The 21,655-nt window shown below is 44.8% G+C and overlaps 2 protein-coding genes across 2 annotated transcripts; one reads left to right on the forward strand and one right to left on the reverse strand.

Moving 5' to 3' along the window:
• Window positions 1-808: 808 nt before the first annotated feature.
• LOC130873539 (oocyte-expressed protein homolog) lies at window positions 809-1,649 on the forward strand. Its single transcript, XM_057768384.1, has 3 exons — window positions 809-971; window positions 1,122-1,304; window positions 1,570-1,649. Exons 1-3 carry the CDS (start codon window positions 809-811, stop codon window positions 1,647-1,649), a joined length of 426 nt encoding a protein of 141 aa, XP_057624367.1.
• A 6,260-nt stretch (window positions 1,650-7,909) lies between these two features.
• Ooep (oocyte expressed protein) lies at window positions 7,910-9,042 on the reverse strand. The gene is made up of 3 exons (XM_057768768.1): window positions 8,843-9,042; window positions 8,496-8,678; window positions 7,910-8,191 (listed from the first exon to the last, which is right to left on the reverse strand). Exons 1-3 carry the CDS (start codon window positions 9,030-9,032, stop codon window positions 8,112-8,114), a joined length of 453 nt encoding a protein of 150 aa, XP_057624751.1. The 5' UTR covers window positions 9,033-9,042; the 3' UTR covers window positions 7,910-8,111.
• Between the last annotated feature and the right edge of the window lie 12,613 nt (window positions 9,043-21,655).

Raw genomic sequence — 21,655 nt, forward strand, 5'->3', positions numbered from 1 at the left:
TTGGGTAATCTGTTGCCTGTACTGAAACCCATTCAGACTGATTCCTTCCGGGGATAACTGCTAGAAGTCTTGATTGTAATTTGGGCTTGAGTCAGGTACAAAGAGTTTAAAAAGCATATATTAGGCTACAAAGAAAATGAGGGAGAAATAGTCATACAACCTCCACCTTCCTCTTAATCAAACTCAAACCAAGACACATGAGGTAAAACAGTGGACAGCTGACTCAGCATGCCTGGTAAACAGGAAAGACATTTTGAGAATGACCAGGGGTCTTATCTTCCTCATGTCTTCACAAAATTAATACCCACAAACAACACAGTGGCTAGCTAGCTCCAGCTTCCTGTGGGTGTCTGAAAACACAGACAAGGTGTGGGTGTGCGTTTGTAAAGTAGCTTTAGCTGGGGACATCTCAGGAGAAGAGCTCAGGCGAATATATGGACCAGAGGGCATCAATGTCATCTCTACCTCATGCCCAGTAGGGACCCAGTTGTCCCAAGTTTCCAGTGTCTGTTAGACATGTCAGCACCGCTGATGGGCAGAGTGGAGCTCTGGACAGAGAGGATTCCTCTAGGAACCAGTGAAACGTGCAAACCTCCACAGATATCATTGTATGAAGGTTAAAAATGACTTTTTTAATTTTAATTTTATTTTATTTGGTTTTTCAAGACAGGGTTTCACTGTAGCTTTGGAGTCTGTCCTGCAGGCGCTGGCTGCGGGCGTGGCACACAAGGGGCGTGGCCGGCCCGCTCATCGAAAAGCTAGGCCGCCAGCCAGGATTTGCAGCTCCTTGCCCTTGGAGTGTTCCAGAATGGAGTCCCACTTTAGTGACGCCCACCACGAGCCAAAAAGACCGATGGAGGACCCTTCCTCCGAGAAGCTTCGCGCTCCACCTGTGTCCTGGCGGCCTCAGGACGAAATCTGTGAGCCTGTCGTGCTCCACATGGAGACCTGGGTGGCCGAAAGGGTTTTTGGTGAGTTTCTCCTGACAGCGGTGTGGGTTTGTTCCCTGCATGTAGTCTTGAGGGGCAGCAAGTCCTGACGCCATTCTCCAGTCCAATCTATCCGTCGAGTCCAGCCAAGCCCGCACCTTCCCTCTTACTTTCTACTCTTTACCTGTTTAGGCCGAATGCAACCCTCAGTCCCATCCGAGTGGTACGATGGCTCGATTTGGATGACCGTGGACACCGGCGGCTCTGGGAACGTGGCTGAAATCACCATATATGGAGAACCCTCTCTACAGCGTCGAATGAAAAATGTAATCTTGCACTTGGAAGCAAGGCATAAAAATGAAGACTTCAAAAGAGGTAAGGGCCTTTGAAGACCTACCCAGGGAGGAAACCATGGGAAGAGTCCCAGCTGCTGGAAACTGTAGTGTCTCTGAGGAGCCGCTTGAGGACAAAAGCGCGGGGGCAGACACACCCAGGCCCTTCACCCCCCAGCTCCACTCTTTCCAGATTCCAGGTCCAGGATCCCTTCGCTTTAACACCATGCTAGAGGCTCCTCCTGTTCCTAATCAAGGGGATTGGGTACCATTTCCCCCCTTGACTGATAGTGTTGATGCTCTTTCAGCATGGACAATGAAAGAACTTGAGAAATTCTTGAGGACCCATTCCCCATATGCAAACTGCCCAGCAAGAGGCACTTACTGAGAGGGAGACCTGCTTTCCGCCCGTGGAAGTGAAGAGAAACAGATTCTTAAAATCTCCCCATTTGTTTCCTTTCCTGCCTTTGTGGATGGATACCTGTTTGTTTTCATTCCTACAAGTAACAATTTGTAGAGCTGTTCAAATATAGAAATGACTTTTTTGGCCTGTTATTTTTATCACACACAATAAAGCAAACTTAAACATCAGCCATCAGTTGGTGTGAGGTGTGGGTTGTGTTCCTGCTATTTCTAACACACACTTCAGTCAGCCCTCGAGGCTGACACGGTTGGCTGAGGGTGGTTCTTTAGGTGTTTGAGGTAGGGGTGATGTGTTTTCCAGGCTGGTTCCTAACTCCTGTGCTCGGGCAGTTATTTCACCTTATAAACCCCAGTAGGTGGGGACAAGGACATCATTGCAGAGTCAACTCTTCATGCTTGAACTCAGATGTGTCTGTTTCTGCCTCTCAAGTTCTTTGAAAAATGCATCTTCCACCATGCCTGGCCACTCTTTTGTACTGTTTTTTTTTTTTTTTCCCTTTATTTAGGGCGCATTGGTATTTTGTTTGTAGGTTTTTACTGCCCGATAAGCCTCTCTAAGCAATAATCCAAATCAAATCAAACCGAATTAGAAAAAGCCCAGTTTTAATGGATGCCAACGTTCCCCGGTAGCTTATCAGCCCCCCCCCCCCACACACACACTGAGGCCAGCCTGGAAACCCTGGAGAGGGGAAAGGAGAACGGAAAGACCCCCGTTCGTTTTGGGGGAGGGGAAGTTTAAAAAGCCTTTGGGAATGGTCTTGACCCTCCCTTTGGCGGGCTTTCGCCGAGGCGGAGTTTGGACTGAGGCACGTCCAGGGGAGGCGGCTTGAACTGTAATTGTCCACCCAGTAATCAAAATGGATGCCCGGGGCTGGGGCGAAGCCCTACCCAGAGAGGTTTTTGTGCGAATGTCAGTTCCCCTGGTGGTGGTATAATTTTCAGGTGTTAGCTGTCATGTGGTTGCTGGGAATTGTACCCTGGTCCTCTCAGTGCTCTTAACCACTGAGCCATCTCTCTGACCCCAGCAACCCCGTTGTAAACTCTCCCCCTCCCCAGACAGGATTTCTCTGTGTCCTTACTGTTCTGGAATGTGCTTTGTGGACCAGGCTAGCCTCAGGAGACCCACCTGCTTCTGCCTCCCTCCTCAGTGCAGGGAGGGATTGCTGACTATTTCCCCCCCTCCTCCCTGCCCCCTTCCTCAGTCACTACTGCCCAACTTCATTCTGTGGGTTTTCTCGTGGCCTTGATCCTCTGTCTCCTCCAATTCGTTCCCTCTTCTGCAGGATTCCCTATTCCATAGTTTATTTAATGCCACTCTTCTCAAACTCTGGGTAGAAACTTAGTTGGGGATTTGTATCAGATAATCTGCACATAAGATAGGTTCAGATTCATAACAGTTGCAAAATTAAACTGGGTGGTGGTGGTGCACGCCTTTAATCCCAGCATTTGGGAGGCAGAGACAGACAGGTGGATATGAGTTCGAGGCCAGCCTGGTCTACAAAGTGAGTTCCTGGACACCTAGTGCTGCTATATAGAGAAATCTTATCTTGAAAAACCAATCAAAAGAAATATTAAAAAAAAGAAATATTTAATTTGTAACTATTTTATTGTGGTTTTTGTTTTTTTAAACTAAGACACAGTGTTGTGGGTTTTTTTAAAAAGTTTTAAATGCTTTTTATTTTACTTCCGGTGTTATTTAGTGAATTTATATTAAGTATATGTACTTTATGTAATAAATTTTAAGAACTAAAATATTTTATTTTAAATAAAGCAATGTACATTTAATCTTTGTTAGATAAATTACTGATTTATTTGCTGAACTAACTTTTAAGTGTTTAAAAAAAATGTATCAGTTGGGTGGTGGTGGTGCAGGCCTTTAATCCCAGAACTTTGGAGGCAGAGGCAGGCGGATCTCTTAAGAGCAGCCTGGTCGACAAGAGCTACTTCCAGAACACACTCCAAAGCTACAGAGAAAGACTGTCTCAAAAACAAACAAACTAAAAAATTGTATCAAGAGTTTCATTTTTGGACTTCATAGCCTTCTTAATAAACTTGTTTTCCTATATGGAGAAAAAAAATATGCTTTCTTGAGACTTATTTTTGTGTCTGTTCTGTCCCATGTGCATCTGCTCCTGTTGTCCAGAAGAGGGCATCAGATCTCAAAACCTGAAAATCATCGTGAGCCAACAAATAGGTTCTGAAACTGAAACTTTGCTTTTCTGGAAGAGCAGCAAGAGTTTATAACTGTTGAGGTAACTGCTGAGCCATCATGCCAAGCGCTGCAGCCTGGAAACATGGCTCGGTGGCTGAGAACACCAGTTGCTCTTCCAAAGGACCCAGCTTTGATTCCCAGCACCCACACGGAGGCTAATAACTGCTTATATCTCAAGTTAGAGGGGTTCTGATGCCCTTTTCTGGCCTCTCCAGGCACATGTGATACACAGACATACAAGGATGCAGGCAGAACACCAGCACACAAGTCTTTTTTCTTTCTTTTTTTTTTTTTTTTTTTTTTTTTTGGTTTTTCGAGACAAGGTTTCTCTGTGGTTTTGGAGCCTGTCCTGGAACTAGCTCTTGTAGACCAGGCTGGTCTCGAACTCACAGAGATCCGCCTGCCTCTGCCTCCCGAGTGCTGGGATTAAAGGCGTGCGCCACCACCGCCCGGCACAAACAAGTCTTTATCTGAACATTCACTCACAGTCTGTGGACCTGAGTTTTAAGACTTAAGAACAATCAAATCAATGCAAATTATAGTAGAAGTACCAGAAGGTCTAGAAGTTACTGGAAAAGTAGATTTAAGAATGCTTGCTACAGCAATATGCTTAATAAATATTTGATATTTTTTATAGAATTCACATCCAGATGATAAGTTTCTGTGAGACAAGGCAGGTGCTTCTATGCTTTGTTGTTGCTGTGGTTTAGTTTTGTGTTTTTTTTTGTATTGTTTTGTTTTTTTGATACAGGGTTTCTTTGTGTAATAGTCCTAGCTGTCCTAGAACTAGCTCTTGTAGAAGATCAGGTTGGCTAGGAACTCAAGGAGATCTGCCTGCCTTTGCTCCCAAATGCGGGGATTAAAGGCGTGTGTCACCACTGCCCAACAGGAGCTTCTATGCTTAGCACATGGGATAGGGATGAAGAAACAGGCAGCCTAAAATTGGCTTAACAACAATAAAAAATGCATAGGCTAAAATTTTGAGAGGTAAGAGCATGAAGACACTGCTAATAGTGGAATACTGTTTGTTACATATATTTGTACAGATTACTGAAATCTGTCTTTACGTTCACCAGGCTCAGTCCTAAGGAGCATGGATACATGTTCACACTCTCACTAGCATTTAAAGCCAGGAAAAAAATGGATAAAGTTGAAAACATAAAAGAAGCCAATGTTCAGTGTGTGTTTGTGTCTGTGTGTGTGTAAATCATCTATAAAGAGTTAGAACGCCTTATTGTCTATCAAAGGAAAAAAGACCACAATCAGCTAACCACAACTTTGTCTAATTCCAGAGTTCCTGCACTATTATTTCAATTGTTTTAAGACCAAGTCTCACTGTGTAGCTCTGGCTAGCCTGGAACTGGGATTGAACTCACAATCATCTGTTTGCCTCTGCCTCCCCAGTACAGGGTTACAGGCCTGTGTCCCCAAGTCATGCCTCATCCACTTCCTGAAAGTGGTGAGAGCAAGGGTAGGTGTGGCACTGCAGACTGACCATCTCAGTGTCATGGGCAAAGGAAAGCAGCACAGGCCGTGAATGCCGCTGCCACATCACAGACATCAGCTTGTTGTGTGAAAGACTGTTCCTGGGGTGACACAGGACACAGTCAACCTACCCCAGCTGGGAACCCACAACAGACCACAGCCACTAATTGTTGGGGTGACTATTCCTGGGGTGACACAGGACACAGTCAACCTACCTGGCCGGGAACCCACAACGGACCACAGCCACTAATTGTTGGGGTGACTATTCCTGGGGTGACACAGGACACAGTCAACCTACCCTGGCCGGGAACCCACAACAGACCACAGCCACTAATTGCTGCACACGAGTGCTGCCTGGTGACCCAGTGACTTTAACTGGAGTCACAGGAGTATGGGTGAGGGTGGCTTACAGGAGCAGTGATGACCCAAGAGCAGCTGCAGTACTTAGCCTTCCCGACATGGGGTCAGGAGAGCTACAAGCTGGAGCTTATTCCTAGGCATGGCTTGACAGGTCCAAGGATCTGCTCTTGGCAGCTCAGCCAGCCAGCCTCCCTCTTCTAGCTGGTGCTCAGTTTCAGGAACCCTGGGAAGAGGTTGGTGAGTCTTCCGAGCTTCAGTGTCCCCAGACAAGCAAAGTCTGTTTCCCTCCTGAATGTCTCAGGAGAAGAGAATGCTGCAATGAAAGAAACATCTAGAAAACACAGGGAGAGCCAACACTGAGGCCTCTGACCTTAGCCTGCTCAAGGTCCATTAGCTGGTTTATCGTGATGGATGACAATGTAGACAGTACACCTCGTGTTTGGAAAACTCCCTGAGCCACACACACCTGCTGGTCTTCAAGGTTAAAGGGCAGTGACAAGTGATTGCCCTAAAGGGTGCTTCAACAGACTGAGTTTGTTAGAGATGCAGCCCCTGTGCCCGAGCTCGGGAATCCCCTGAGAAGCATCCTAGGGCAGTTTTGAGAACTCCCAAGGTAAATTTGTGCACCTTAAATCAGTAGTTCTCAACCTTCCTAATCCTGTGACCCTTTAATACAGTTCATGTTGTGCTGACCTCCAACCATTATATTATTTTGTTTCTACTTCATAATTTTGCTACTTTTTCTTTGCTTGTTTCATTTCCTTTTTGAGACATGCTTTCTCTGTAGCTTTGGGTCTGTCCTGGAACTCACTTGGTAGACCACTCTGGCCTCTAACTCAAATCCACCTGTCTCTGCCTCCCAAGTTCTGGAATTAAAGACGTGTACCACCACTGTGGAGTGAAATTTTGCTTCTGTGATGGATCAGAACCTATGTGATGTGCAGGTTATCTGATACTCCATCCCCAAAGTGGTTACTACCCAGAGTTTATAAAGGGCATTAAGTGAGGTAGGTAATAGGGAATCCTGCAGAAGAGGGGAAGGATTGTCGGAGACAGAGGGGTCAAGGACAAAACCCACAGAATCAAGCTGGGCTGGAGTATATGAAGAGGGGGGATGGGAGGAGAGGTGGGGAGGAGAAGGAGGAGAATCAGCAGGTAAAAAAATAAAGCTGGGCAGTGGTGGTGCACGCCTTTAATCCCAGCACTAGGGAGGCAGAAGCAGGCGGATCTTTGTGAGTTCAAGGACAAGAGCTAGTTCCAGGAGAGGTTTCAAGGCTACAGAGAAACCCTGTCTCAAAAAACCAAAATAAAAAAAAAAAAAACAAACAGGTGAAAAGTAGAAAGGGGCCCAGCAGTTGTGGTGCGAGCCTTTAATCACAGCAGTGGGGAGGGAGGTAGAGACAGGTGGGTCTTTCTGGGGCTGGCCCAGAATACAAAGCAAGTTCCAGAACAGCTAGGACTGTTACACAGAGATGTCTTGTCTGTGGGAAAGGGGTTACAATGGTGTTAATGGGGTTGGGGGTCAGAGAGATGGCTCAGTGGTTAAGAGCACTGAGAGAACCTGGGTTCAAATCCCAACAATCTCATGGCAGCTCACACCTAACTTATTCCATCACCAGGGGAACCGACATTTCCACAAATGCCTATCTACAGGCAAAATACCAATGAATACTAAATAAAGAAAAGCAAAAACAGGCCGGGCGATGGTGGCACACACCTTTAGCATGCCTTAGGAGGCAGAGGCAGAGGCAGGCAGATCTTTGTGAGTTTGAGGCCAGCCTGGTCTACAAGAGCTAGTTCCAGGACAGCCTCCAAAGCTACAGAGACCCTGTCTCTAAAAACCAAAAAACAGTACAAAAGAGTAGCCAAGCATGGTGGAAGACGCCTTTATCCAAGAACTTGGGAGGCAGAAACAGACACATCTGAGTTCAAGCATGAAGAGTTGACTCTGCAATGATGTCCCTGTCCCCACCTACTGGGGTTTATAAGGTGGAATAACTGCCCGAGCACAGGAGTTAGGAACCAGCCTGGAAAACACATCACCCTACCTCAAACACCCAAAGAAGAACCACCCTCAGCCAACCGTGTCAGCCTCGAGGACTGACTGAAGTGTGTGTTAGAAATAGCAGGGACACAACCCACACCTCACATCAACTGATGGCTGATGTTTAAGTTTGCTTTATTGTGTGTGATAAAAATAACAGGCCAAAAAAGTCATTTCTATATTTGAACAGCTCTACAAATTGCTACTTGGAGAAATGAAAACAAACAGGTATCCATCCACAAAGGCAGGAAAGGAAACAAATGGGGAGATTTTAAGAAACTCTTTCTCTTTCACCTCCATGGGCAGAAAGCTGGTCTGCCTCTCAGTCAGCAAGTGCCTCTTGCCTGGGCTCTTGAGTTTGGGGAATGGGTCTTCAAAAATTCCTCAAGTTGTTTCATCTTTGTAGCTGAAAGAGCATCAACACTATCAGTCAAGGGGGAAAATGGTACCCAATCCCCTAGATTAGGAACAGGAGGAGCCTCTAGCATGCTGTTAAAGAGAAGGGATCCTGGACCTGGAATCTGGAAAAAGTGGAGCTTAAGGCTGAGCTGCGGGGTGATGAGCTGGGGAGTGACAGGCTTGGGTGTGTATGCCCTGCACTTCTTCCTCAAGGGTCTCCCTCTGAAAGCATCCCCAGAGACACTACAGTTTCCAGCAGCTGGGACTCTTCCTGTGGCTTCCTCCCCGAGTAGGTCTTCAAAGACCCTTACCTCTTTGGACATGTTCTTCTTTATGGCAAGCTGCCAGGTGCAAGAGAATATTTCTCATTCGACTCTTCACACAGGGTCGTCCATAGATGGTGATTTCAGCTACATTCCCAGGGTCGACAATGTCCACTCTCAGCAAAGCCTGGCTTAACCACTCTATTTCTGGGATTAAGACTTGATTGGGGCCTAAACATGTAAAGAGACTGAAGCAGTAAGTAGAAAAGCTTCAGGTGGGAAGGGGTGGGCTCGGCTGGGCTTGATGGTCAGATCGGACTGGGGAATGGGGTAAGGACTTGCTGCCCCTCAAGAATACTAGAAGCTAACCCACACCCCTGTAATGAGGAGCTCACCAAAGATCATTTCTGCTACCCAGGCCTCCATGTAGAACACGAGAGGATCCCTGAGTTCGTGCTCCGGGAACCACCAGGGCCGCACGCGAAGCCGCGGGGACACAGGTGGAGCGCTGAGCCGCTTCAGCGAGGAAGAGTATGGCGTCGGTCCATTCGCCTGGTCGTCAGTATCTGTAGCATGAGGACCCATAGTGGAACTCTCTCAGCCCGCAAGCAGGAGCTGCAGGGCCTGGCTGTCAGCTGCACTTTTCAATGAGCGGTCCGGCCACGCCCCTTGTTACCACGCCCCTAGCCAGAGCCTGCAGGCAAGTAGGCGCCCCGGGACCACGGGGTCCTGGGCGGGGTTGGGGGTTGGGTGGGAAGGGATACTCTGTAAAATATCCAGACTGTCACATCCTAGGCCTGCCCAGCATACTGCTTGTCAACCCTGAGAATTTGATTTGGTGCCTTGACTTAACTCACCTGAAGTGGTCTAGTTAATTCCCTGTTACTTTCAAAGACGTGGGCTCAGGGCGGGCTAGTAGGGTCTGTAGAATGTCTCTCCCGCTGTCTGCTGTCTTCTCCAACTCTAAACTGTTGCTTTAGAAATCCTTCACGCCAGTGTATCATGGTTTAAACTAACTGGTAGAAGTGATTATTGAAACACGTTACAAGTTCGGCAAATTTTATTTCTTTCTAAATTCCTAATTCATGTATGCGTGAATTTCCTCCTTCAGTCTATAGGGATCTCCTTGTTAAGGTTTAAAAAAAGTCACTTTTAACCTTAATACAACGATACCTGTGGAGGTTTGCATGTTTCACTGGTTCCTAGAGGAATCCTCTCTGTCCAGAGCTCCACTCTGCCCATCAGCGGTGCTGACATGTCTAACAGACACTGGAAACTTGGGACAACTGGGTCCCTACTGGGCATGAGGTAGAGATGACATTGATGCCCTCTGGTCCATATATTCGCCTGAGCTCTTCTCCTGAGATGTCCCCAGCTAAAGCTACTTTACAAACGCACACCCACACCTTGTCTCTGTGTTTTCAGACACCCACAGGAAGCTGGAGCTAGCTAGCCACTGTGTTGTTTGTGGGTATTAAATTTGTGAAGACGCGAGGAAAAACCCTGGTCATCTCATCTGAAAGATAGCTGATTCATGATTTCCTTTATTTTGAAGGCAGCGCTGTTGGAATCCTGGGTTCCCAAGTACATATCACTGCACATCCCTTGCAGAGCCCAGTGGCAGCCTCCAAAGAATTAAAATGTCTTTCCTGTTTACCAGGCACGCTGAGTCAGCTGCCCACTGTTTTACCTCATGTGTCTTGGTTTGAGTTTGATTAAGAGGAAGGTGGAGGTCGTATGACTATTTCTCCCTCATTTTCTTTGTAGCCTAATATATGCTTTTTAAACTCTTTGTACCTGACTCAAGCCCAAATTACAACCAAGACTTCTAGCAGTTATCCCCAGAAGGAACCAGTCTGAATGGGTTTCAGTACAGGCAACAGATTACCTGAGAGATTCATCGTTCTGTTTTCTCTAAATTTTATTTTCATACTCGTACCACACACACACACACAAACTCACACACTCACACGGTTTCTCTGTCTTGCCTGGCTGTTCTGGAACTCACTCTGGAGACTAGGTTGGCCTCCAACTCAGAGATCTGCCAGCCTCTGCCCTGAAAGATGGCATTAAAAGCGTTGGCCACCACACCTGGCTGATAATTCGTAATTATTGCTTTTAATTTAATTTGTTTTGTGGAGAGTAATGTTTTGCCTGCAAGTGTGTCAGTATGAAGATGTTGGTTTCCCTGGAACAGGAGTTACAGACAGTTGTGAACCACCATGTGGGTGCTGGGAATTGAACCTGGGTCCTTTGGAAGAGCAGCTAGTGTTTTTTTTTTTCCATTTTTCTTTTATTAAAATGTAATGGATAAAAACAGTACATTCATGGGAACCTTGTCACATTTCAACCTGTAGTGTTCAACTATCAAGGGACAACTACCTTTCCAACAGTTTGTCTCCCCTCTGGTGACAACATCTCAAACTCACCCAGCATTTTCCTCCCCTCCCTTGTTTCTCTCCTCTACCAAGAACCAATCATGGCCTGAGAAGGCTCACCGGGTAAAAGTGCTTCCCATTGCAAACCTGATGACCTCAGGGCTAAATGCAATCCCATTACATGTGATGAAGGAAGAGAATTGTCTCCTGACCTCCACACCCTCAACTATAGTCAGTCTGTCTGTCTGTCTGCCTACCTGTATCTACCTGTCTCTCTGTGTGTCTCTGTCTATCTCTCTATCACATATACAAACATACAAATTTTTAAAAAATTGGTTAAAAACTGCACAAAATAATATCGAGGCACAGAGGCATTAGCCCGCAGTTCCAGCTACTGGGGAAGAGGTGTAAAGGGTGAGAATAACAAATTCAAGGGTAGCCTGGACACCCTGACAAGACAACATCAAAATCACACGGGGCTGATGCTGTGAGCTCAGTGCGGACACCTTCACAGAAGCTCAAGGCCCTGAACCCAGTCCCTAGTGCTGGATTTGGAAGACAGAGAGGGAAAGAGGGGAGAAGGAAGAAGCGAGGGGGAAAGGAGGGAAGGAGGGAAGAATGGAGCCAGGGCGAGGGAGGAAGAGACGGAGGCTAACATTAATGATCTGATTACTAAAACGAACTTGGGAACCGTTTTAAACATTTAGAATTTTACAATTGTTAATCCAGTTCTTTATGAATATTTCAGTTGTTTCTGGGATTCTAAGGAAACAGTTATCTTTAAGTACAAGCTTGAAAGGTTGGGTAATTGTGACTCGGGGTAGCTGAGCAGGAATCCAAGGTCAGCCTCTGCTTTGTACCAAGTTTGAGGCCAGCCTAGACTGCATAAGACCCTCTCAGACTGCATAAGACCCTCTCAGATATAAAATAAATAAATATATATTTTTTTATTTTTATTCTTTTTTAATTAAAATTTCCACCTGCTCCCCGTTTCCCATTTCCCTCCCCTCCTCCCAAATATTGCCCCTCCCCCCACTCCCCTCCCCCTATCCCCACTCCTCTTCTCCTCCCCTCCACACCATTCCCCCTCCCTCTCGATACTGAAGAGCAGTCCAAATTCTCTGCCCTGCGGGAAGACGAAGGTCTTCTATCTACGTCCAGGAAGGTGAGCGTCTAAACAGGCTAAGCTCCCACAAAGCCAGTTCATGTATTAGGATCAAAGCCTAGTGCCATTGTCCTTGGCTTCTCATCAGCTTTCATTGTCCGCCATGCTCAGAGAGTCCAGTTTCAACCCAAGCTATTCAGTCCCAGACAAGCTGGCCTTGGTGGGCTCCCAATAAATCAGTTCCACTGTCACAGTGGGTGGGTGCATCCCTCGTGGTCCTGATTTCCTTGCTCATGTTCTCCCTCCTTCTGCTCCTCATTTGGACCTTAAGAGCTCAGACTGTTGCTCCAAATTGAGTCTCTGTCTCTACCTCGATCCATCGCCAGATGAAGGTTCCGCAAGTTCCCAGTTTTTGCCCTGCGATCTTGTCTACTTCCCCTCTCCAGGCGGATGACTATACAATTTTCTTTGGGTTCACTTTCTTATTTAGCTTCTCTAGGATCACAAATTATATGCTCAATGTCCTTTATTTATGGCTAGAAACCGATTATGAGTGAGTACATCCCATGTTCCTCTTTTTGGGTCTGGGATATCTCACTCAGGATAGTGTTTTCTATTTCCATCCATTTGCACGCAAAATTCGAGAAGTCATTGTTTTTTACCGCTGAGTAGTACTCTAATATGTATATATTCCACACTTTCTTCATCCATTCCTCCATTGAAGGGCATCTAGGTTGTTTCCAGGTTTTGGCTATTACAAAACAATGCTGCTATGAACATAGTTGAACAGATACTTTTGTCATTTAATGGGGCATCTCTTGGGTATATTCCCAATAGTGGTATTACTGGATCTTGGGGTAGGTTGATCCCAAATTTCCTGAGAAATCGCCACACTGATTTCCAAAGTGGTTGCACAAGTTTGCATTCCCACCAGCAATGAATGAGTGTGCCCCTTTCTCCACAACCTCTCCAGCAAAGGCTATCATTGGTGTTTTTGATTTTAGCCATTCTGACAGGTGTAAGATGGTATCTCAAAGTTGTTTTAATTTGCATTTCCCTGATCGCTAAGGAGGTTGAGCATGACCTTAAGTGTCTTTTGGAGAAAAAGTGGGAAGTACTCTACAACATATGGGTACAGGAGATCACTTCCTACGTTTATCCCCAGCAGCACAGACATTAAGGACAACATTGAATAAACGGGACCTCCTGAAACTGAGTAGCTTCTGTAAAGCAAAGGACACTGTCACTAAGACAAAAAGGCAACCCACTGACTGGGAGAAGATCTTCACCAACCCTGCAACAGACAAAGGTCTGATCTCCAAAATATATAAAGAACTCAAGAAACTAGACTTTAAAATGCTAATTAACCCAATAAAAAAATGGGGCACTGAACTGAACAGAGAATTCTCAACAGAAGAAATTCAAATGGCTAAATAAATATATTTAAAAAAAATATTTATTTATCAATAAATACAAGATTCTGTCTGCATGTATGCCTGCAGGCCAGAAGAGGGCGCCAGACCTCATTACAGATGGAAGGGCAGGCAATGCTCTTAACCACTGAACCATCTCTCCAGCCCCTAAATATATTCTTAAAACTCCCACCACTTTCTGAGGTGTGATGTGTCTGTGATACAGGGCTGTGACTCAAGCCACTTGGATGTGCTGAGCCAGAGAGGCTGCAGAGTTAGTCAAGGCTAGCCTGGATGACTCCCCAGGACAGTCTCTAGGATGACAAGGATGTGTGTGTGGCTTGATGGTCCATCATTGGCTAGGCATGGGGTTTAATAACAAAACTTCTTTCAGAAGTAAGACATAGAAGTTAAAAAAAAAATACACCTGTTGCCTGGTGTGTTGATCCACGGCTGTAACCCAGGGTATAGCAAGCTGATATAGGCATGCAGACAGGGGTCGGCCTGGACAGCCTAGCAAGTTCCAGGCCAATCTGGGTGACACAGAAAGAACTTACCTTGAAAAAAGATAAATAAATGAAATAAAAGAGAATGTGGGTACAGCACTCACCCATAATGCTAGCCATGACGTGTAGTGTGGAGGAGCACAAATTCAGAGTCGTCCTCAGCTGTACAACCTTGGGGACCACCTGGCATGGGAACAAGGCAGTATGGAGTCTGAGCTAAATGTCAGAGTTAAGACCACCTGTGGGTTTTCGCTCACCATCTGAGGCAGAACAGAGCCTAAGAGGTTCTGAATGAAGTCTCAGGTAGACATAAGGGCAAACAGGCTAAGTGAAATTTTCCCTGAAAGTATAGATGTGAGATTTCTCAGGCATGCTATGAAAGGAGACCTCTCCCAGCTCATAGTCCAGGAAAATGCCAATGACTCTGGGTGTTGTGGCCTTCACTGAGAGTTTGGATCAGCAGCTCCTGAGACATCAAAGCAGTCACCCTGGCAGACGACCCTCCAGCACCCCTGAGGGGCAGAGGAGGACCGCCTTGCCCAGGGGACAGATTGGCTTGGCAGATACCAATCGCCCACTCGGGCTCCTTTCCCACCTTCACCTCCCAGAAATGTCTCCCAGAATTAAAATTCGGAGTCCCCAACACAACAGGGCTATTGCTAAACCTTTTTGAAGAACCCGGAGGACCTTGTCTTTTCTTTAACAATGTGACACATTTTCTATCCTCAGACACAAGCAGGTTTGGATGTGCTGTTTCTGGGTTTAGTGTTACCTGAACTGTTAATAGCTGTATAAGTTTCTGTAGAGCTGTATTTGTTTAACTCTGTGAAGCTGTGTTACTTTGCCCGTCTAAAACACCTGATTGTCTAATAAAGAGCTGAACAGTTGGTAGCAAGGCAGGAGAAAAGATAGGCAGGGTTGGCAGGCAGTGAGAAAGGAGAGGAAGACTCCAGGGGTCAGTCACCAGTTACACAGGAAGCCACGGAGAAAAAAGTAAAGAAAAGATATATAAAAATAGAGAAAGGTAAAAGCCCAAAGGCAAAAGGTAGATGGGCTAATTTAAGATGGGTAGATGTTGGGACCATTTGGAGTCCTGGCCTCCAGCTGCTCTTCCCTGCTGGGGATCTTTACTTTCCTTCTGATTTGAGTTACTAAAGGCTGTGTCAGAGTTGTTTACCAGCTCTGCTTCAAGAGCACGTGTTGCCTTGGCCTTGAGGATCAGAGGATGAGGTTTTCACCAGTTGGCCCGCCTGACCATGTTGGGTATATAAGCCTCTGTGGTGCTATTGAATAAAGAGCTTCTTACCAGTGACTAGAGGTCCGTGTCTCTGTCTGTCTCTGTGTGTTTCAACCTCCAGCCTCTTTCCCAAAGCTCGTGAACTGTATGGTAGCTCATAGAGCACAGACAGGTAGATTAACTAATTTAAGAAAAGCTGGCTAGAAGCAAGGCAAGCTAAGGCCGGGCATTTATAAGAAAGAAAACTCCTCCTGGGAGCTGATTGGCCCCAGAGAGCCAAAGAAGTAAAAACAAGCAACAGTTGTGTTGTGTGGCTTAGTTCTCCTAACCATGCCTCAGTTCTCTGTCACAAAGTTGAGCTACAGACTTCCCTATGTCTTGTCCAAAAACAACATATAGAGGCCCTCATATTACTGATGTACTCATCTTGTAATATGGTGGGTTTTCAGAGGTCTCAGGCTACTGAACATTTTAATACATAATGCTGATTGGCCAAGGTTTCTGGATCCATCTCATTTTTTGTTGTTGTTTTTGTGAGACAGGGTTTCTCTGTGTAGCTTTGGCCTGTCCTAGTCCTGCCCTGCTTTATAGACCAGACTGGCCTTAAACTCACAGAGATCCTCCTGTCTCTGCCTCTCAAGTGCTGGGATTAAAGGCATGTGCCACCACCACCAGGCCATCTCATTCAAACTAATGTCTCCTGCGTGGGCAGTCAATTGGAACACTGTACAGAAAAAGCTGACCTTCATTTAGGAGTAAATACAGAGTGTATGCTCGAGCTAGCACAGGCATCATGTTTAAAGTTTCATATGACTCTGTCCAGGTAAACGTCTAAATGAAGTTAAAATGGCTGCTTATAGTCCAGGCAGGTATATGTCGTAGAAAACCAATGGCCTGAGAATTTGGAGCCCATGGCTTTAGTGAGTCTGTGGCCTGTGATAAGCTATGAGAGCCGATAGCTAGCCTTCTTGAGCACTTACCCTGCATCCTTCACATTAGTCACATCATTCATCAGTGGCACGGACACACATCTGTTGATGTGCATTTCCTAGGTAGAATAAGAGAGGCAGACATGAATGTACCCTAGTTCGTGTGGGGACACATGCATGTATCCCTCAATGATGAGTTCTAAACTGCTAACCCTCGCTCATAGGTGATCTGTGGGGTCATTAGTCACCACACAAGAGTTCATATATGCACATGCCTAGATGTGTACAGGTCTATGGGGATACTATACATTATCTGCTTTGTAAGGTACAGCCTCTAGCCAAAGTCCAGGGCAATTACTGCTGCCTGACTTTTGGAGTTCATCAGCCGTTATGTGGCAAGCACACAGTTGGTTCACAGATGCTGATAGATGGGCATACCTGGTGGTCCAGCCAAACTTGGTGAGTGCTGAATCTCTCTCACATGGACTAACGCTGCTTAGAAATGGGGATCTGTGCTTGCCTTTAATAGGGAGGCAGAGGCAGCAGATCTTTGTGAGTTCAAGGTCAATTTAGTCTACCCGGTGAGTTCTGGGACTTCTCAAGCCACGAAGAAGGAGAAGAAGGAAGGAGGAGGAGGAAGGATGAGGAAGAAGAAATAGAAGAAGCTAACAAAGAAGAAAGAAGGAAGGAATTGGGGTTGTAGAGTTGGCTAAGTGGTTAAGATCACATATAACTCTTGAATAGGACTAGAGTTTCCTCCTCCCATACCCATGCTGAGTGCTCACAACAGCCTTTGACTCCAGTTCCATGGGATCCAACACCTTCTTCTGGTTCCCACACATCCACACAGGCTCACATGCATACACATAAAAAATTAACCTTAAAAAGCCTAAATGGGGTAATTAATCCTTTAGTGACATTTGATGGCACTGTAAATTTGCATCCTAGAATTGTGAAGAAAGTGTCAGCTACACCTGAGTTGGAAAGTTGCATACGAGAATTCAGAGGGTCACCCCAATTTTAGCCTGATCCATCACTCCCTAGCAGCACTTATGTAGAAATGGGATAAAGGCCACCAGTGGTCAACAGAGGCCAGACACCCATCCTGCCCTATCTCACTGTGAGGATGGCACCAGGGGCTGGAGAGATGGTTCAGCAGTTAAGAGCACTGGCTGCTCTTCCAGAGGACCTGAGTTCAATTCCCAGCAACCACGTGATGGCTCACAACCATCTCTAATGAGATTTGACACCCTCTTCTGGCATGTAGACATACATGCAGGCAAACACTACATACATAATAAATAAATCTTTTTTAAAAATCATGGCACAGTAAAGAGAGAGCAGGAGAAACAAGTGACAGAGTGGCTTCGGAAACCTGCTTCATCGTAGGTAGGGGAATGGGGAGGATGGGGCGTGGGGTGGGGACACAGGCAGTTTCTGAGGGTGAAATGGGATGGCTGACAGCATTTAATTGAAAAAAAAGAGTTAAAAAAAAAAAGGCCTGGGGAGATGGCCCAGTGGTTAAAGAGCACTGGCTGCTCTTGTAGAGGACGTGGGTTTGGCTCCACATGGCAGTTCCTAACTGTCTGTAGCTCTAGTTTCATCCAGTTCTGGGAATTTGGTATCCTCTGCTGGCGTCTACGGTTGCTGCACATAGACTTCCATATGTGCAGGCAAAACACTCATACACATAAAATAAAAAATATATTTATGGGGGCTAGAGAGATGTTTCAGTGGTTAAGAGCACTGCCTGCTCATCCAAGGGTCCTGAGTTCAAATCCCAGCAACCTATGGTGGCTCACAACCATCTGTAAAGAGATCTGGTGCCCTCTTTTGGCCCGCAGGCACACATGCAGGCAGAACATTGTATACATAATAGATAGATAGATAGATAGATAGATAGATAGATAGATAGATAGATAGATAGATAGATAGATAGATAGATCTTAATAACAAAGAGAAAAGAGTACACCTTTTATACTTTATAGTTGCTCGTAGGATTAAACGGGAGATAAGCGGCCTGTGAACTGGGGTGTGGCTTGAGGTCAGGGGTTGAAGTCAGGAATCTAGCATTGACCTTGACAAAAGGCACCACACGTTCCTTTTGCCGGAGAGCTGAAAGACTGCTTTATCAAACAGGAACTTCCCACAAGCCTCTAGGGAATGGAGACCCTACCCAAATGCCTGACCTTGGGAAAAGGACTTCTGGGGAACGGACAGTAAACTACAGTTTCTTAGTCTTACTAAATGGGCCTGTTCCTCTCACAATTCTCCCAAAAGGGAAAGTCCTGGTGTCTTAACTCTTTTCCCATTATACCATACCATTCTGATTTCTCTGTATTTATTAACTGAACTCTTGCCTTTATTGGCCTCGGGCTCTGGGTGTGAATTGTAGGTATTTTATCCTTGGGATCAGGTGTGTCTAGCAGATCTCCAACTTTCCTGTTCTTGGTGTAATTAAGAGGGTGTCAGGTCCAGGGGGGTCACGCAAAAATGGTGGACAGACCACCAAAGTCTAATAAACCAGAAGCAAACTTTATTCCAAAAACCAGATTCCAGAAGCAAACTTAAAAATAAAAAAAATTAAAAATAAAAATAAATAAATAAATAAACCACCACGGGGCACAGAAGGTTATCAGCTAGCTGAGACCACAGCCAGAGATGGTGTTTGTTAGGCTGTGGCCCCAAAGGGCCGGTTTCTGAATCCTTCTTTTTATAGTAGGGGCACCAAGCATTAAGTCTGAACAAAAAAATTTTTACGATCTTGCCCCGACCCGCGGGTTAGTCAACGGAGACTCTAAGTGGGCAGTGGGTTCTAAAGGGAATGGGTAACTAGGCAGCTATCATGCAATATGTTTTAAAGGAGATTACAGCGAAAGTCACTAATTGTAAGGAAACATGTTTGTTGGGTTTTTTTCATTTTTTTTATTGATACTGAACTCCACATTTTTCTCTGCTCCCCTCCCTCCTTCAACCCTCTCCCAAGGTCCCCATACTCCCAATTTACTCAGGGGATCTTGTCTTTTTATACTTTCTACTTCCCATGTACATTAGATCTATGTAAAATGTCCTCATTGTTGTCTAAGTTCTCTGGGATTGTGGTTTGTAGGCTAGCTTTTTTTGCTTTATGTTTAAAAAACAGCTATGAGTTAGTACATGTGATAATTGTCTTTCTGTGACTGGGTTACCTCACTCAAAATAATGTTTTCTAGTTCCATCCATTTTCCTGCAAAATTCAAGCTGTCATTATATTTTTCTTCTGTGTAGTACTCCACTGTGTAAACGTACCACATTTTTCTTATCCACTCTTCGATCGAGGGGCATTTAGGTTGTTTCCAGGTTCTGGCTATGACAAACAAAGTTGCTATGAACATAGTTGAGCACATGTCCTTGAGGCACAACTGAGCATCCTTTGGATATATACCCAAAAGTGGTATTACTGGGTCTTGAGGAAGATTGTTTCCTAATTTTCTGAGAAATCGCCACACTGACATCCAAAGGAGTTGTACCAGCTTGCATTCCCACTAGCAATACAGAAATGTTCCCTTTTCCCCACAACCTCTCCAGCATAAATTGTCATCAGTGTTTTTGATCTTGGCCATTCTTAAGGTGTAAGATGGAATCTCAGAGTTGTTTTGATTTGCATTCCTCTGATGACTAACGATGTTGAACATTTCCTTACGTGTCTTTCAGCCAGTTTAGATTCCTCTGTTGAGAGTTCTCTGTTTAGATCTGTACTCCATTTTTTATTGGATTACGTGATCTTTTGGTGTCCAATTTCTTGAGTTCTTTGTGTATTTTAGAGATCAGACCTCTGTCTGATGTGGGGTTAGTAAAGATCTTTTCCTATTCTGTAGGCTGTTGTTTTGTCTTATTGACCCTGTCCTTTGCTTTACAGAAGCTTTTCAGTTTCAGGGGGTCCCATTTATTAATTGTTTCTCTCAGGGTCTGTGCTGCTGGGGTTCTATTTAGGAAGTGGTCTCCAGTGCCAACATGTTCAAGTGTACTTCCCACTTTCTCTTCTATAAGGTTCAGTGTGGCTGGCTTTATGTTGAGGTCTTTGATCCATTTGGACTTGAGTTTTGTGCATGGTGATAAATATGGGTCTATTTTCATTTTTCTACATGTTGATATCCAGTTATGCCAACACCACTTGTCAAGTATGCTTTCTTTTTTCCATTTGATATTTTTTGCTTCTTTATCAAAAATCAGGTGTTCAAAGATGTGTGGGTTGATATCCAGATCTTTTATTCGGTTCCATTGGTCCTCCTATCTGTTCTTAGGCCAGTATCAGGCTGTTTTCAGTACTGTAGCTCTGTAGTAGAGTTTGAAGTCAGAAGTTCTTTTATTGTACAATATTGTTATGGCTATCCTGGGTTTTTGCTTTTCCACATTAAGTTGAATACCATTCTTTTGAGGTCTTTGAAGAATTTTGCTGGGATTTTGATGGCCATTGCATTGAATCTACAGATTGCTTTCGGTAAGATTGCCATTTTTACTATATTAATTCTGCCTACCCAAGAGCATGGGAGATCTTTCCACTTTCTGGTGTCTTCTTCCATTTCTTTCTTCAAAGATTTAAAGTCCTTGTCATACAAGTCTCCCACTTGTTTGGTTAGAGTTACTCTGAGATATTTTATGCTATTTGTGGCTATTGTGAAGGGTGTTGATTCTCTGATTTCTTCCCCAGCCCTTTTATCATCTGTGTACAAGAGGGCTACTGATTTTTTTGAGTTAATCTTGTATCTTGATGCATTGCTGAAAGTGTTTATGAGTTGTAGAAGTTCCTTGGTAGAATTTTTGGGTTCACTTATGTAAACTATCATATCATCAGCAAACAGTGAGAGTTTGACTTCTTCTTTTCCAAAATGTATCCCCTTGATCTCCCTTTGGTGTCTTATTGCTCTAGCTAGGATCTCAACGACTATACTGAATAGGTATGGAGAGAGTGGACAACCTTGTCTTGTTCCTGATTTCAGTGGAATCGCTGGGAGCACGGAAACATGTTTTTAGCAATTAGTCAGAAAAAGGGACTGCTACTAATATCAGAGGGTTAATAAATTAGAATAATCGGTTCTTAGGCTGGGAACTTAGAAGATAGCAAAAAGCTTCTCACACAATCTCAAGATAAAACTCAGATACAGATTGCCTTACTTTACAATCTTCATTTTTCAGTTAAACTAATGTTTGTGCTTAACCTATAGCCTTCCTTGGTACTTTTAGGTGATGTTTACTGAAGCCCTGTGCCTTCCCTTTGAGGTTGCCAGTTTCACATAGCAAGGATAATGTGTAACCCAGAGGCCATATATCCTAAAAGTTGATTCAGCTCATATCTGTACGCTAGCTCTAAGTTTGCAGAGAGATGCTTTGGCCTTGTAAATAGAGCTATGGGTTGTAAAGCAAAATAACCCACTGTTAATAGTTAATCCTTAAGCTGCTGAGAAAGCTGCTGACAGACTGTTATCATTCTCCTAGACTTACAATTTTATATATCTTTATTTCTACATTTTGATTTTTGGAATCTACATTTTATATTCTTATTCTTGGACTCTTCAGAGCGTACATTGGAATTCCTGGTTCTGCAGTGGCGGGGATTTTTTTTCCAAAGAATTATTTTGTTTAGAGAGGCTACCTTGTACAC

The sequence above is a fragment of the Chionomys nivalis genome, chromosome 4, assembly GCF_950005125.1.
Source record: "Chionomys nivalis chromosome 4, mChiNiv1.1, whole genome shotgun sequence".
NCBI lineage: Eukaryota > Metazoa > Chordata > Mammalia > Rodentia > Cricetidae > Chionomys > Chionomys nivalis.

Excerpts from the sequence above, each read along its gene's own strand:
- LOC130873539 (XM_057768384.1), top strand. The coding sequence starts at position 809 with ATGGAGTCCCACTTTAGTGACGCCCACCACGAGCCAAAAAGACCGATG. Across the intron at positions 972-1,121 it reads GGTGGCCGAAAGGGTTTTTG|GCCGAATGCAACCCTCAGTC; the intron begins GTGAGTTTCTCC and ends TTACCTGTTTAG. Across the intron at positions 1,305-1,569 it reads AAATGAAGACTTCAAAAGAG|CATGGACAATGAAAGAACTT; the intron begins GTAAGGGCCTTT and ends ATGCTCTTTCAG.
- Ooep (XM_057768768.1), bottom strand. The coding sequence starts at position 9,032 with ATGGGTCCTCATGCTACAGATACTGACGACCAGGCGAATGGACCGACG. Across the intron at positions 8,679-8,842 it reads GGTAGCAGAAATGATCTTTG|GCCCCAATCAAGTCTTAATC; the intron begins GTGAGCTCCTCA and ends TTACATGTTTAG. Across the intron at positions 8,192-8,495 it reads AGAAGAACATGTCCAAAGAG|CTACAAAGATGAAACAACTT; the intron begins GTAAGGGTCTTT and ends ATGCTCTTTCAG.